The sequence below is a fragment of the Aulostomus chinensis genome, chromosome 2 (genome assembly GCF_037954235.1).
Source record: "Aulostomus chinensis isolate RoL2024-O1b breed Wild chromosome 2, RoL_Achi_v1.0, whole genome shotgun sequence".
Taxonomy (NCBI): domain Eukaryota; kingdom Metazoa; phylum Chordata; class Actinopteri; order Syngnathiformes; family Aulostomidae; genus Aulostomus; species Aulostomus chinensis.
In genome coordinates this window covers 20977089-20991457 of record NC_141321.1, presented here as the reverse complement: position 1 = coordinate 20991457, position 14369 = coordinate 20977089, and the positions used below count along the sequence as shown (strand labels likewise).

The 14369-nt window shown below is 40.8% G+C and overlaps 2 protein-coding genes across 4 annotated transcripts in view; one reads left to right on the top strand and one right to left on the bottom strand.

Moving 5' to 3' along the window:
* Positions 1 to 4403, top strand: part of mindy2 (MINDY lysine 48 deubiquitinase 2) — a 24741-nt gene extending 20338 nt beyond the window's left edge. The window contains exons 9-10 of one of the 2 annotated variants that reach the window (XM_086183903.1): positions 111 to 165; positions 2108 to 4403. In XM_086183903.1, the coding sequence (XP_086040029.1) occupies positions 111 to 165; positions 2108 to 2121 (69 nt within the window). In that variant the 3' untranslated portion in view covers positions 2122 to 4403. Of the gene's footprint in view, positions 1 to 110; positions 1725 to 2107 lie in introns of those variants that run through there. The other variant, XM_086183891.1, reaches the window with a different exon arrangement.
* sltm (SAFB-like, transcription modulator) lies at positions 1926 to 14369 on the bottom strand. Of its 2 annotated transcripts, none has more exons than XM_086183832.1 (20): positions 14219 to 14369; positions 11717 to 11804; positions 11564 to 11619; positions 10729 to 10756; positions 8429 to 9407; positions 7802 to 7845; positions 7589 to 7698; positions 7326 to 7475; positions 7069 to 7181; positions 6874 to 6983; positions 6658 to 6758; positions 6510 to 6566; positions 6274 to 6419; positions 5834 to 6014; positions 5405 to 5529; positions 4809 to 4982; positions 4189 to 4497; positions 3939 to 4077; positions 3081 to 3238; positions 1926 to 3002 (listed from the first exon to the last, which is right to left on the bottom strand). In XM_086183832.1, exons 1-20 carry the CDS (start codon positions 14351 to 14353, stop codon positions 2891 to 2893), a joined length of 3315 nt encoding a protein of 1104 aa, XP_086039958.1. In that variant the 5' UTR covers positions 14354 to 14369; the 3' UTR covers positions 1926 to 2890. The 2 variants fall into 2 exon arrangements, with proteins under 2 accessions (XP_086039958.1, XP_086039949.1); XM_086183823.1 differs by having other exon boundaries at positions 1928 to 3002; positions 6841 to 6983.

Genomic DNA, 14369 nt, shown 5'->3' with positions numbered 1-14369 from the left:
GGAAACAGGCGTATTACCAGACAATCCATGCATTTTATGACCTGAACATCAGAAATACTCAGGCGTTTTCTGAAGGTTATTTTTTCTTTTCTTTTCTTTTGTTTTTCCAGATGCATTGGCACAGTTCTTTGGCCTGCAGTTACTTTCACAACTTAAAGCATCTGGGTATGTACACACAACTTGAAAGACTTTCTTATTTAAGACTACCCCCTCCCCCCATGTTTGAATTTCACACTAAATAACATCTTCATGTATAATAATGGACAAAAAAATCAGATCAAATCAAATAAAAGCCTCATTTGACAGAGTTCAGGAACATTGTTAATTACTTTTCTTTGACTGTCAAGCAGATTTTTTTTTCCCACTTAGCCTCTACACACGTAAATCCGATGATACGTGAGCTCATTCGGTGGCGTGTGAACTTTCATAAACGGCTCACTCAAGCAGAGAAGTTCAGATGAAATCCCACGAGGCAGATTGAATGGATTTGGAAGATTTTACGCTGGTCCATGTTTGTGTGTGCAACAACACATGCATTTTCTTTTTCCATTTTCATTATCATTATTAACATTATTATTTCAGATCAGCTATAGCTATTGATAATTTAGCCATACGGTATGCTTCACCCTCGTTCCTATGATGAACTGATCAGAAGGATATTGTGTTCAAGTGGTTTCTTGTATGCCTTGTAAAAGTGATGGTGGGGTAAATGCTGTAAAATTAGTATGTTGTTGAACATAATAGTGGTTGTAATTTGGTTTTGCACTGTCATATTGATATGCACTAACAGAAAAGAAACATACCTCATTTTATACAGAACATAAAATGGAGTGCTATTGTTCTTTGGGTATCTTTAAAAAAAAAAGTAATCAAGGCCAATTTGTTAGTGATCTTAAGCCAGGTGGCAATATATAATTTGTGAACGTGTGAAAGGGCTCTTTAAATGTTCCGGCTTAAAACTAATGACCACATTGTTTTTTGTTTTTTAAAAAGAGGAGAGGGTAGAAGAGGCAGCAATTCGATAGCTGCAATTATTTGATATATTCAAGGTAGTGGTACATGTACAGCAGACAGGAAGTTAGCGGAAACAGACCTGAGAGTACCAGCAGCTCATACAAAATGGATACAGAAAAGTGGACGAGAGAGTAAAAGAATGCTGGTATATGTCAATCTGCAAAAAAAAGAAAAGAAATGTAGAGGTGCATTGCTAATTCAGGAGACCATCGTTTTCACAAACGGGGGCAACATGTTCTAAATTCAGTTAAGAAAAGGATTAAGTTTATTATAGGCCTACGTGTTGCCATCTATGTAGCAGAGGAACAGTCCTTTCTTGTATGAGACACACATCCAGAGTGCTGAACAATCTGAGGGGAGACGTTTTCATGAGTCGCTCCCTCAAGATGATACTTTGTGGTGCATGTCTACATCTGGCAGAGTGCAATTTTATGATCAACTACCCTGATATCCACTGTATGGCCCGTTGAAAAAAATATACACGCTAAAGGAACGTGTTTATGAATATGGGAGGTTTGTGTTGATTTCTATGTTCATCATTTTACATAAATGACCAAATAATGTATGTAGCCTTTCACATTACAGTCACATAATGTATATGGTGAGATATATATCGATATCTATAGATATATATCTATATATATATAAATAAATAATTTATATTAAACAAAATGCCTTATAGACTAGGGACATTCAACCTGATTAGAAATACCAGGATAATAAAAGATTAAACTTTAAAGCTTGTTTTGTTGTCATTGTTTGTAGGAGACACACAAGTGTATCGTCATTCATTGTCCAAAAAAACCAACTGTAAAACTGACTTTTTCCTTTGCTTTAAAACTACCATAGATTATGAACAAGACATATGAAAGCTGACCATGATATAAAAGCTAATTTGTAACTGAAAAATTAAATTGAAATTCCTTTGTGAATTGGCTGAAACTGTAATGGGTTCTTCTTGGCCTACGTTTCAAAGGTACAAAATGAGCTTTGTAGGTTTAGTGTCAGGTCAACAGGAAATGGATGCAGATTTAACACATATGCAGCCATGACTTTTGTTGAAATATTTAAATTTTTTTTTTTTTTTTTACAGCAATACAAGAATGACTTAGATGCTTGTTCTGTAAGCTGATCTACAAAACTGCTCTTCATCCTCAAAATGTCGAGGTGGCTCTGAATTCTACTCAAATGAAGACCTGAAGGTTTGCCGAGGTTCTCACAATTCACCACAAAACACCATGAAGAGTTAACTTTTCCTCTACAAGGCACTGAGACAACTAAATTTTCTACAAGAAAAAACTTGAATGTGAAATTTTATTTCAGGTACATGAATGTAATTCAACTCATGGCCTGAGAGGTATTTTGCAACTAAGCAAGGTATCTTACAGTTGACATTTATAAAGCAAATCCAACAATATTTTTTATACAAAAATACAACATCCACACCAATTATAACAGCAAAAAAAAAAAAAAATCCTATGACACCTGAATGAGCTCTAAAATAATAATAATAATAATGATAATAAACTAAAATAAAACATTTAGCACAATAAAGTGAGCCTCAGAAGAATGGAGTCAAGACTAGGCTAGTAGCGAAAATGTTCACACCACTCAATCACAGGAGAAGTTGGTACCATCACTTGAAAACTTCATACAAAGACCTCAGGGCTGTACAATTGCTTCCTAAATACAAATAAAACTTTAGCACAGGGTTGTTTAACGGTTCAACAGCAGAACTGCCGGGAAAACCCTGCATTGAGGTGAATCATCATCTATACAAAATAAAATTGTTTTAACCTCATGGATACTAAAACAGTTCTAAAAGTAAAGAGTTCAGAAAAGTCTTCAATGATTTAGGTGCATAACTTTGTTGCAGTTAGAACTGACGCGGCGTTCCTTTGAAGGGCTTAAATCCACCCACGCTACCCCCACTGGGAATCGAACTGCTGGTGATCTGTACAATGCGGCTCATTCCAGAGGACGAGTGACTGACAAGAGACAAAAATCAGACGTGTGAGTGCTGAGAACAGCGGGCAGATTCATCATCAGTGGTGATTTTGTCTTACCTGGAAGCTGAAGACATCATGCTGCCCCGGTTGTCTCCCATCCTGCGACTATCAGGGAATCCACCCCCCTGGGAACTTGATCCACTGTGCCACTCCTTTCTCAGTCCCTGGTCCCTGCTGTGACGCTCCACCACCACCTGGCGGCCAGAGCTAAAAGGCTGCACAGATGCATACACATCTGGAGTCAGAGGCAGTCTACTGTAGGGGTGAGCTGCAGGTTAAAAGGCTGATTTTTAATTGTGTGCCAGCTCAAAAATACATCCACGTGAGTGTGGCCGCTCTGAGTACACCTCTGAAATAAGAGTTACCCACAGGCCTTGATGCCATTGTGTTGAGTTTCCCAATAAATATTTGTCGAGTCATATATGTTGCTGCAAAAGTGGCCCACAATTTACAGTTAGTCAAGTCAGTTTTATTTGAATAGCACCAAATCACAAAAAAGGTCATCTCATGACACTTGCCAAGTAGTGGCATTTGTAGTAGTTTAGCCTGCGCCATCAATACAGAGCAGTGCTATGAACTGGCCATTAGACTGAACCCTGACTGTTAAAAACGTCATGGAGAAAAATTCCTGACTTTGTTGGAAAACACAAACAAGCATTTGGCAAATTAAATGCCTGCCAGACTGACTTGAAACTGGCACACAGAAAATTTGGAGTTTACACAGCTCACTGTAAAAGATGATTTTCATCACTGATCATCTATTATTTCATTTACATATTATAATGAAATAGATCAATGTGATTCCACTGCTTCATTTGTTTGTCTTAATAGTCCAAACCTTTTAAACTGTTAACATTCATTAAACCAGATGAAGCAAAACAAAGGGATGAACAGATGAACAGAAGATGAGCAAACCTGGTCATTCATCACCATAGGTCTTCCTCCATCTCGATCACTGAAGCTGCTCCTTCCTCGACTGGCTGAAGCCCCTCCCCTGAGTGAAGGACCCGGACCGTCTCTGCCTGATCGCTCTGCACGCATTCGCAAGGGGCCCCTGCTCAAAGCAGCACAACGGCAGGTGGAGATTAAAAGAAGTAACTCTATATTAGTGGACAGATACACAGATGAAAGTGTATGAAATATAAAATATATTTTCAAAACTTACCGTATGTCACCCTTGTTGGTACTTATACCGCCATCGTTCTTCCATCCATGCCCTCCATCTCTGGGCGAGCGGTTGTGTGACATGCCAGGCATAGCAGTTCTGGCTCCCATGGGACGATCATGCATGGGTACAGGCCGCCTCTCATCTCGCTCCCTGCGGTCGGTGTCCCGAAGCTCAGTGCGTGGAGGAGGTGGCTCTGTTCTGCGAACGGTTTCAAAGTTCTTTGGGTAGCGCTCAAAGCCAGACGTATCTCTGTGAGGAGCGGGCCGGCTCTTCTTTACTTCTGGCTCCCCATCAAAACGGTTCCGTCTTGAGAGAAAAATAAAAAACAGTCACTTCACAAAAAGTATTACTCAGTGTTAAATAGTTTCTATGGGTTGAGATTAAGACAACAAATGGTCTAAAAGGCTCCCTTTTATCCACTACAGCAACAGAGTTGTGATAAGACAACATAATCATGAGGTAGACTCTAATCTTGACGTATCAAGCACATAACAAGAATCAAAACCTTCAAAATTGAGCAGAAATGGGTGTGGGACCCTCTGAAATAGCTGCCTTTTTAAACCGTCTCCTGTGATGATGTTCTTCACACAGTCTCAGTCCTTCATCGGAGCACTCACCTGACATACGTGTTGGGCTGCTCAACTGTGCCCTCTGGAAAGCGACTCCTCTCTCTGGGGTTGAAGTTTGCAAAGCGGTTCTGCTGACGGTTGTAGTTGGAGCCTTGGTTAACACGGCCTTCGGACTCCGATTGAATCTTCTTGTTGCCGTTCCAATATGGATCGTCCCTCCGACTATAATATGAGACACACACCACAAATTAACAGCTAAGCTTAGAATAGTTGAGTTTAGCCACCACTTCTTCTGTATTTTCAGATTGAAATATTCAAGATGTTTTCACTGCTGTGGCTTTTTTACACTTACACTGTTTACTTAGATGCCACATTGTTTTCCTAGAAGTCATATAAAGCAAATTTCCACCCAGTCACATCAAAGAAAACACAGCTGCTACAGGAAAAGCTACAGTCAACAGTAGGCCAGGAAGTCAGTCATGAACATGAAGCTTTGTGAACTGAGAGCAATTTGAGAGCTCTGATTAAAAAAAAAAAAAAAAAATCTTCATTCAAAAGTGAACTTGTGACAAAAACCATTTTGATCGCGATTATCACACCACTGTTATTAACCTGTAGGGACTCTGTTAAAATAAAATACATACCTGTGATCAACTTCACGGCCCCTTTTGAGGCTGTTTCTCTTTTCTTGCTCATAACGGAGCTGCTCCTGCTGCCTTCGTAGCTCCTCGCGCTCACGTGCCATGCGCTCAGCCTCTTTACGCCGTTCCTGAAAAAAATGTTCAAATGTCCTAGTTGAGTTGATACGTTTTCAATGTGGTGACGCAAATTACAAAAAAAAAAAAACTTTAACGTGAACACCTCCGTGTAAAAAGTTACACTGCAAAAGCAAAAAATTTGAATCAAAACAAACAATAATGACAAGCCAAATAACGCCTGATCAAACATTTGCACAGCCTCGTGTTCCAGCTGTTTGAAGCCATCAATCAGTCATTTTGTGGAGAAGCCTTAAGATCTGACTTGAAAACCGTCCATGTTTACCAACTATCATGATGCGATGCAGCTCTACATACCTGCTCGATACGGATTCTCTCTCTCTCAAGCTTCTCCCTCTCCAAGCGCTCCCTTTCCAGTTTTTGTCGCTCCATCTCTAGTCTCTGGCGCTCCCGCAGCAGATTTTCCCGTTCTTCACGCTCCCGCAGCAGACGGACACGCTCTCGCTCACGCCGTTCTTGTTCTGCAATTTCACGTCGCCTTACAAAAAAAACATGCATTGGAAGTTTAAGAAACTAGACTAGAAATGTGGAGTGTCAAATATTTTTTTCAACACAACAAAATCACATGGGGAAAACAACGCATCATATGACAATATCAGAGGTGTTTCTCACTATGACAAAGGTACTGAGAACAGGCACGGTAAGCAAAATAGTTAGCAGCTGACAAGCCAAGGCATGAAATGCATTCCTAATATACAAACATTGAAGACTTTATTGTACCAAGTATAATGACTTACCTGCGCAATTCTATCGCTCTGCGGGCACGCTCCATACGAGCCACTCTTTCACGCATCCTCTGCTCCTTTATCTTCTCGAAAGGCAGGATGTCAACGTTTTCCATCTTATTTGGAAAAGGCCGTGGTTTGTCTTTCATCATCTCTAACTAAGAGGGGGAAAAGTAAAGGACGTTACAGAAAATGCTGCACGACAGAGCCAAATATTAAACTTGTGTCCAAAATGTGAAAAGCTTTACCTCTTCAGGAGGAATCAACCATTTGGGCCGCCTTTGAACATTCATGTTAACAAAGGGCTGGGGGGGACGTAAGAAGATATGCATTTATTGCAAATTATTATTACTATTGTTTTGTTTTTTCAAACCAAGATAAAAGTAAAAGCCTTACTTTATCAAAATATCTTCCCCTTCTGAAAGGTCTCATTCTGCCAAAATTAGCATCTCCCTTGGGGTGATCTACCATCTCAATCTTGCCTGGGCTCTTTGACCCTGGATGGACAGAAAACAAAGTCTTCATCTGTTAACTCAACTGAACACATCAAATTCGTTCAACAAGAAGAACAGAACATACGGCCATGCTTTCTATCATCTTTCTTTGAAGAACCTTGGGCTGAGTTAGGTGACAGAGATTCAGATCTTCCACTTCTGGCCTCCTGTTTCTTGAATAAGTCTTTGTCCTTTTCTGAAAGCTTGTCCAATTTCTTGTCCTGTAATCTACATGTGAAGGAAAACATCATATTACACTTGCTTTCAATCGACAAAAAAAAAGATTGTTTTGCCAACTTTGCATCACACCCACTTGTTTGTCAGTTTGATCCCGGTGGAACTGCGTTTTTCACTTGATTTGCTCGCGCTTGCTTTGTCATCTGCTTCCTTCTTCGATGTTTCTTTTTTAAACGGATCATTTTTGGCCTGCAAAGAGCAGAAATACCTGACTAGTCTCAAAAATTTGAAACAAATACAAAGCCCAAGTGAAGTCTGTGAAAACAATTCTGACACATCAGACAAACTGGCAATGATTCCAAAGCCACATTACAAGCCTCACGATGAACTCACCCTTTCCACATATATCTGCTGCCCATGGAGCTCTGTGCAGTCCAGGTGGGAGATGCACCGCGTCACCTCGGTGCTGGAGGACATTGTCACCAAACCATAACACTTTGAACCAGGACTTCGAGCATTTGTAACCACCTTGGCGCTTAATACCTGGCAACACATTACAACTTAATATTTACAGCCATTCTCTAAGACACATGGCAGGAACGCCAGTTGCATAATATGAGACAACTTGTGCCAAAAACACTGGCTGCTTTATCTACCTTCCCGTATTTGCCAAACAGGTTCTTCAGATCAGCTGCTTTGGTGTTCAACGACAGGCCGCTCACCCATATGTTACGAGAAGAGCTGATGTTGCTGCTACTGCTGGAAACTGTTAAATTTGTCCACAATTAAGGAGGTGTTGAGTACTTGAAAGTATTGCATCAAGTTGAATAAAAGGTTCCGACTGATGACAAAATGTGTATTTTTCTTACCCTTGTCATCCTTAGCAGCTTTTCCATCTCTGTCTCGTGATGAGCTACAAAGCAAATGTTGTAACAATAAACAGTAGAAATAAGTTTTAAGTAAATTAACCCGTGCTGTTAAGTGACAGACACACATCTATTGGGATAAAACAACAATTTCACAAAAATAAATTCCTGTAGGCCAGACGTAGACCTGAATCAATGTCACAAAGGCTTCATTGCTTTTCCAGTGATGAGATGGATCAGGTTGTCAGCCAATTTATTTTCTTGACCAATGAAATCTTCGGAGGTTTGTTCAACTTCAGTGAATCATTTGACCAAAAAAAGGAGGAAAAAAAAAGAACTGCCATTAAGGGGACTAATGCTCTTTTACACTGCCTTGAAAGAGGCTTTAACACTGCTGGAACAGTCAAAGTAACAAAATAAGAGGTGTGTTTCAGCTCCTGGGTAAAATTTAACCAACGTCAGAAAAATAAATCAAAAGCAGTAAACGGCAGGATTTAGGTACATCAGTGAACACTTCCCTTAAGGCAAAAAAAAAAAAAAAAAAAAAAATCTTGAGGCTACCCACAATGTTGCGTTCTTAGTGAGCTGGACTTGGTAGTAGTATCAAAGAACTGACATAGAAAGACAAACCTCTTTGCTTGACCTGATGCCCCAGTAGAGGAGGGGCCTTTCTTCCCAGAATCCTTTTCTTTGTCTCCCGTTTCAGCTTTCTTCAAGGCCTCTCTGCTGTCTTTCTTCGTGGGCTCACCCCTGGATCCATCATCTTTCTTACCATCTTTGTGGCCGTCTGTCTCTTCCACCTTCATGTCATCATCCCGACCCATCTCAGCAGAGGCCTCTGGCTCATCAGTGCCCTTCTCGGCCTCTGGATCTGGAAGTTTCACATGTTTACCTGTGTCCAGGAGATCATCCCCATCAACATCGAGGGTGATGGCATCTTCATTTTGGATTGAGACAGATAGGTGATCGTCCTCCACTTCTTTAGAGGAATCCATGGCTTCAGTAGCCATGTCAGCCATTTCAGTCTCCAACTCTGGCTCAGCCTCCCCATCGATCTCAGGTTCAGCATCCTCATCCACCTCTGGCTCAGGCTCTGCGTCAGCATCCACCTCTGGCTCAGGGTCCGCTTCCATCTCTAGGTCAGCCTCCAGCTCAGCTTCCAATTCAGGCTCAGGCTCTGGGTCAGTGTCCACCTCCGGCTCAGGCTCTGGGTCAGCGTCAACCTCGAGCTCCGCCTCTGGGTCGGCATCAACCTCGAGCTCTGCCTCTAGGTTGGCGTCAATCTCAGGCTCAGCCTCTGGGTCGGCTTCAACCTGGGGCTCAGCCTCTGGGTTGGCGTCAATCTCTGGCTCAGCCTCTGGGTCGGCGTCAATCTCTGGCTCAGCCTCTGGGTCGGCGTCAACCTCTGGCTCAGCCTCTGGGTCGGCGTCAACCTCTGGCTCAGCCTCTGGGTCGGCGTCAACCTCGGGTTCTGAAGCAGCCTCAGCCACCACAGCTTCTGGCTCTGGTTCAGCCTCAACCAGGGCTTCAGCCTCAGGTTGAATGTGGCTGTCCTCGCTGGGTGCAGGCTTAGAATTTTCACGAGTACCATCATCTGTATCAGTTACATCTGAGGGATTTAAATAAGGATAAACATGGCAAAAAAAAACACAGTTTTTAAACATTGACATGTCGCATGTTACTTGACCTAAAAAAGTAGAATAGAAAGCACATTTAGTGTTAATGGTCATCGAGGGCGTAGACACCACAGGAAGACACAGAACACACATTCTTCACCGAGCAAAATAGGGGATGATTCTTCATTTCTTGACCCACTTAAGCACTTGAGTCACAATTCATAGTCAACGTGCAATTCCAGATGATTCCTAAAACGTGTTGTCGTTCTCCGGGTGGATATTTCAAGCCAAAGTTCAAAAGAGAGGAATGCTCATCAGTTCATCCTTTTGTTCTACTATGGTGATCAGTCCATGGAGAGTCATCTGCAAGTTTAAGGAAAGTCCTCCTAATCTTGCAATATTCCTTCAATAATCAATGTCTGATCAGTTGATGGAGGGAGGGGGGGAGGGGTCTTTCACCACAGAATCCAAACTGCTGTGTGTCCAGTGCACTATACACAACTGTGCATAAAATGTGTCCCTTTAAACACATCACTCTGTCCTTGCCAGGTCCCTGTCACTCTGCAAGTTGGTTCTCATCACTGCACACATCGTGCTGGTGCTGCAGTCTGCTGACAAGCGATATATGTAATTTCATTCGATGTCTGACGATTCAATCAAGTCTCTTGATCTTTCATTCGTGTCTTCAATGGATGCTTCTTTATCTTTTGAAAGTGTTGAGAAGATTTGCTGTCTTTAAAGGCTCCTTTTATTTTACAGTGTCATGTCACCCGCTGAAGCCCCGAGGAGGGTTCTGATTCCTCCAGTAAAGGGAATGAAGTATTCAGGCCAACCCAGTTCATTTCACACTGGACAAAATCTAAATGTCGGCAGGAAAGCTTGACCACATTCAAGCTCTGTAAGCGTTTCCTTCTTCCATTAATTGAAGATAAAATGTCAGCTTATTTGCCAACCTTCACTCCTTGGTTCCCTAAGGAATGTGATGCAGTTGTGTGCCAGAGGTATTGGACATCCACTGACACCAACAGAACATTTCCTCAAAATGTTCCACGTAATCCAAATAAATTGGGTTCCTGAGTCCAGGCAACCCACTTCCAATGAGTCATCTGTGTGAAGGTAACAAAAAGTTGAGTCTTCATGTCCTTGGTGCTCCTACCAGTGCATTGTGACCTTGTTCGCATAATTACTAGCAGAGCCATGAAATACCGATAGATGAAGTTGTGTACTCTAACAGGAAGTTCTTGCATAACATGGGCCCGCTGTGAAAGAAAACCTTAATGTTAGCATTTACAATCAGGGTGCCAGGGTACATACCTTTCTCTGATTCATACTCCTCAGTCTCCTAGAAGAGAAGAAACAGTGTGATTGCCAAGCACTGAAATACAAACAAAAAACAAAAACAACCCCCACCCCCCCCCACACACACACACAAAACAGTAAACAAGGAAGTTGTGTAGACCTGGGACAACTATGGTCATTGCAGTTTTGGCCATAAAACCATTTTGTTCATCTATATTACCCACATTAGCTGAGAGTTAACCAAAAGAAGCCTTCCTGGCCTTGACCTGCTATGTTGTTACCGTTTCAGCTGTAAAACAGTAGATAAATTGTTCTCACGTCACCCCCGTGACATGACCCATTTCACTAACGGCAACTGGCCCATTTTATCGCATAACATTTAGGAAATATATCAAGAGCCAAACATAGAATTACAAATCCACATTCAAGTTAGCAGCTAGCTAACTGAAAGTAACTGATCGAACATGCACAGAATTGACAGGAACAGTTTGGATTGCAGGGCAATTTTTCTCAATGCAAGTCACAAATATACACTGGATTAGTTGTAATAAGTGTAATGTACAATAAATGTTCCCTGGGATACAGTGCAACCTGAGACAATACAAGCATTAGTTCTGTTCTTAAATGACTAACTGGGAGCAAAAAAAACCTTTATCTGAACATCCCTGAAGTTGCGTTTGTGTTAAAATGCCATTGCCGAGCATTGCTTAGTGACTAATAGTAACTGTGTTTATTCTTTGCTGCTGGCAGTACGGAGCCACCATCTCAAAACAGCTTGGTAGAGGCAATCATTGAAAGTGTGCCCAATACATGCAGAGTTTTTGCAAACAGGAAGAGGAGAAATGTGTACCTTAGAATGCCCATCATCCTCCATTGTGGCATCTGCATCTGAATCCACCTTTTTCACTGAAAAGTTAAATACAGAACACAAAGCTCACATGAAAATCATGAGCAATAGACTGTGGAAGCCATACAATCTCAGTGAAGTCAATATCAAGATTACCTTTGGCTTTTCCACTTTTACGGGGAGGAGTGTCCGTTGAAATTTGTATTTCAATGCTGTCAGAGCCACCGCCTTCATGCTCAATAGCCTTCAGGGAAAAGTAAGTCAATTTAACCACTGCCAGATTAAACTGGTCAGTTAATCTTAACAGAACACAATATCAGCTTGTTAGGACACAAAGAGTTAGGTAAATGTGATAAACTAAACAGATGCGCAGATCATTGACACTTGTGGATAAATCCACAGGGTTAAAATTCCTCCTAAACTACTACTGCTACACAAATATTGATGGAGGCACTTGCAGTGGCAACTCCCTAACAAAAGCGAGCCTGAAAAAAGATGAAAACAGTGCATGCAATCAGTAAGATTTATAAAACCATGTGCATGCATGTCTGCAGAAACTGTTCCATTTAAAAAAACAAAAAACATCAACCTGAACATTTGTGCACATGGATAAGCTCAGAGTGGTGCCTCTCCAGGGGAAAAAAGTAGTATTATACAAGGTATTTACAGACTGAACTTTTGGGTTTACAATCATCCCCTTACAGGTTGTACTTTTTAAGAAAAAAAATGTTATGGCGTTACTAAACACAGTTTTTAGTGCAGTCTACTCCAGCAGAGATGATGACATACTAGGGAAACCAAAACACCTAATATCATCGGGTAATGTCCACCTTTTGCTATTCACTTTGTGTGTCGGGGAGCTGTTTAACACATACTCCTCAGACATTGAGCAGAGGACAGGGCAGCACGATAACTACTTGCAAGACTGTTGTGAAATTGTTTTATAGACAAACACATACAAAAACACTGTGGACATTATTGAACTCAAAAGATTTTTGAAAGCACATTCTAAATTAAATGAGGTTTCAGATCAGACTACTTTTAATTGTTGAAGATAAAGCAGTCATGTACACAAATACGTAAAAATATATAAAACTGAGGCTGGATAAATTACTACGCATCAAGACTATTTGTGCATTCAAGCAACCTACAGATGAAGTGTATTAAAATAAATCATTGAGAAAGAAGACAGTGCTCCCATGGCTGTATCAGCTGAAAGCCTCAAGATGTGCAACTATTAACTTTGAATTTCCATGTCAACATTTGAATTGTATTTGGTTCCATTGGTGAGGTATTTTTTTTTTCAAAAGCAAAATAAATTTAAAAAAGTCTCATCAAATATTACCAACATTGAACTTCCTAAAATCAATGTCAGATCGGCACAATATAGTACATGGTTGTAGTGATCAACAAAATAAGAGATATTGTGCACTATCACATGGAATTGTCAACTAAATGATGTGACTGCCCTGGGTTGAAAGAAGTCATCTAAGCTCACATTAACAATGGCATTTATTTCCAAATGTATTAAAAAAAAAATTCAGAGATTGAAGATGGCTGAACAATGCATCTATAGTTTTAAATCTGCCTGGACACTGAGACATAAATACCGACATACATACAACCACTTCTTCTCGTCATGATTTTTTACATAAAATGGCAAGCAATAGCTCTGCGGTCCACAGCTTTGCCTATCAGAAGAGTGGGCACTCATGTAATCAAGACCACTGGTCTGTGTAAACAAGGCAACTCACAAAATTGTGTATCGAATTTGGTAGGATAATAGAACTTAGGGTGAGAAGCAATTGATTAGATGATGTCGTATTGACTTGGCACAGATGTGCTCCCTGAAAGTTGGCTAGTTTTCTGGGGTTCTCTGACTATCTCTTTCCTTCCCTCCGCATCTTATGTCAAACTGTTCAGATTTGGGGAAAAGGGATTTGTACAGTGAATAGAAGGTGGGAAGAACACTTTGTTGGATCTAGAGCCAACACTTGAGTACACTAATGACAGCTTTATACGATTCTGGAGGGAAAGGCATTCCACTTTAAACAAAAGATTCTATAATATTCTGTAAAACTGCACAGTGGCCTTACCATTACAAAATGACACTGCTATTAAAGTGTTGCAGGCCTTTAGTTTGTTCTTATATGAAAACAGCAGTTTAATGAAATCTGAATGAATGAAGTCTATGTGAGAAAACACCTTCCCTGGCGAACTGGGCTCTTACTCTACGAAAACATCTAAATGCAATTTCAAACAGCTTGTAATTAAATACTAGACTTCCCAAGTGTGCATCACTTCATAGCCGTTACTATTCGGTACTATTTTAATAGCAGACATCCTCTGATAGGAACTTCGATGCATTAACATTAATCCTTACAAGGGGCCTTATTCCAATCTCGAATAATGTGAACACCACAAAAACTCTATTATAAATTCATTTTAGTAAATATGGTCACATATGGCGTAAATTAGCTGCATAGTCAAAGATAAACTGGGTCAGGACTCGTATAATCGATCACAATGCTTGCCATGATCTAGTAAGCTAGAAGGAGGAAATCTACGGTACCATAGCATTAGCTGCTGCTCCGCATTAGCTTACAGCCCCCAGTTAAGCCCATTTACTCTACAAATAACCTTAGATTTTGGTTTTACCTGTCTCAGTCTTGCAACGAGTACGCTCTTAACGCCAGAAGTATCCAAGCTCCTTCGTTTAAGCTCGGATTTTAGGTCGACAACTCTTAATTCTGATATTTTCTTAGACTCCGTGGAAATGGCACCCGACGCCATTTTAGCAACTGAGTTG

Excerpts from the sequence above, each read along its gene's own strand:
- sltm (XM_086183823.1), bottom strand. The coding sequence starts at position 14,353 with ATGGCGTCGGGTGCCATTTCCACGGAGTCTAAGAAAATATCAGAATTA. Across the intron at positions 10,757-11,563 it reads AGGATGATGGGCATTCTAAG|GAGACTGAGGAGTATGAATC; the intron begins GTACACATTTCT and ends CTTCTCTTCTAG. Across the intron at positions 7,476-7,588 it reads TGTTTGGCAAATACGGGAAG|GTATTAAGCGCCAAGGTGGT; the intron begins GTAGATAAAGCA and ends ATGTGTTGCCAG.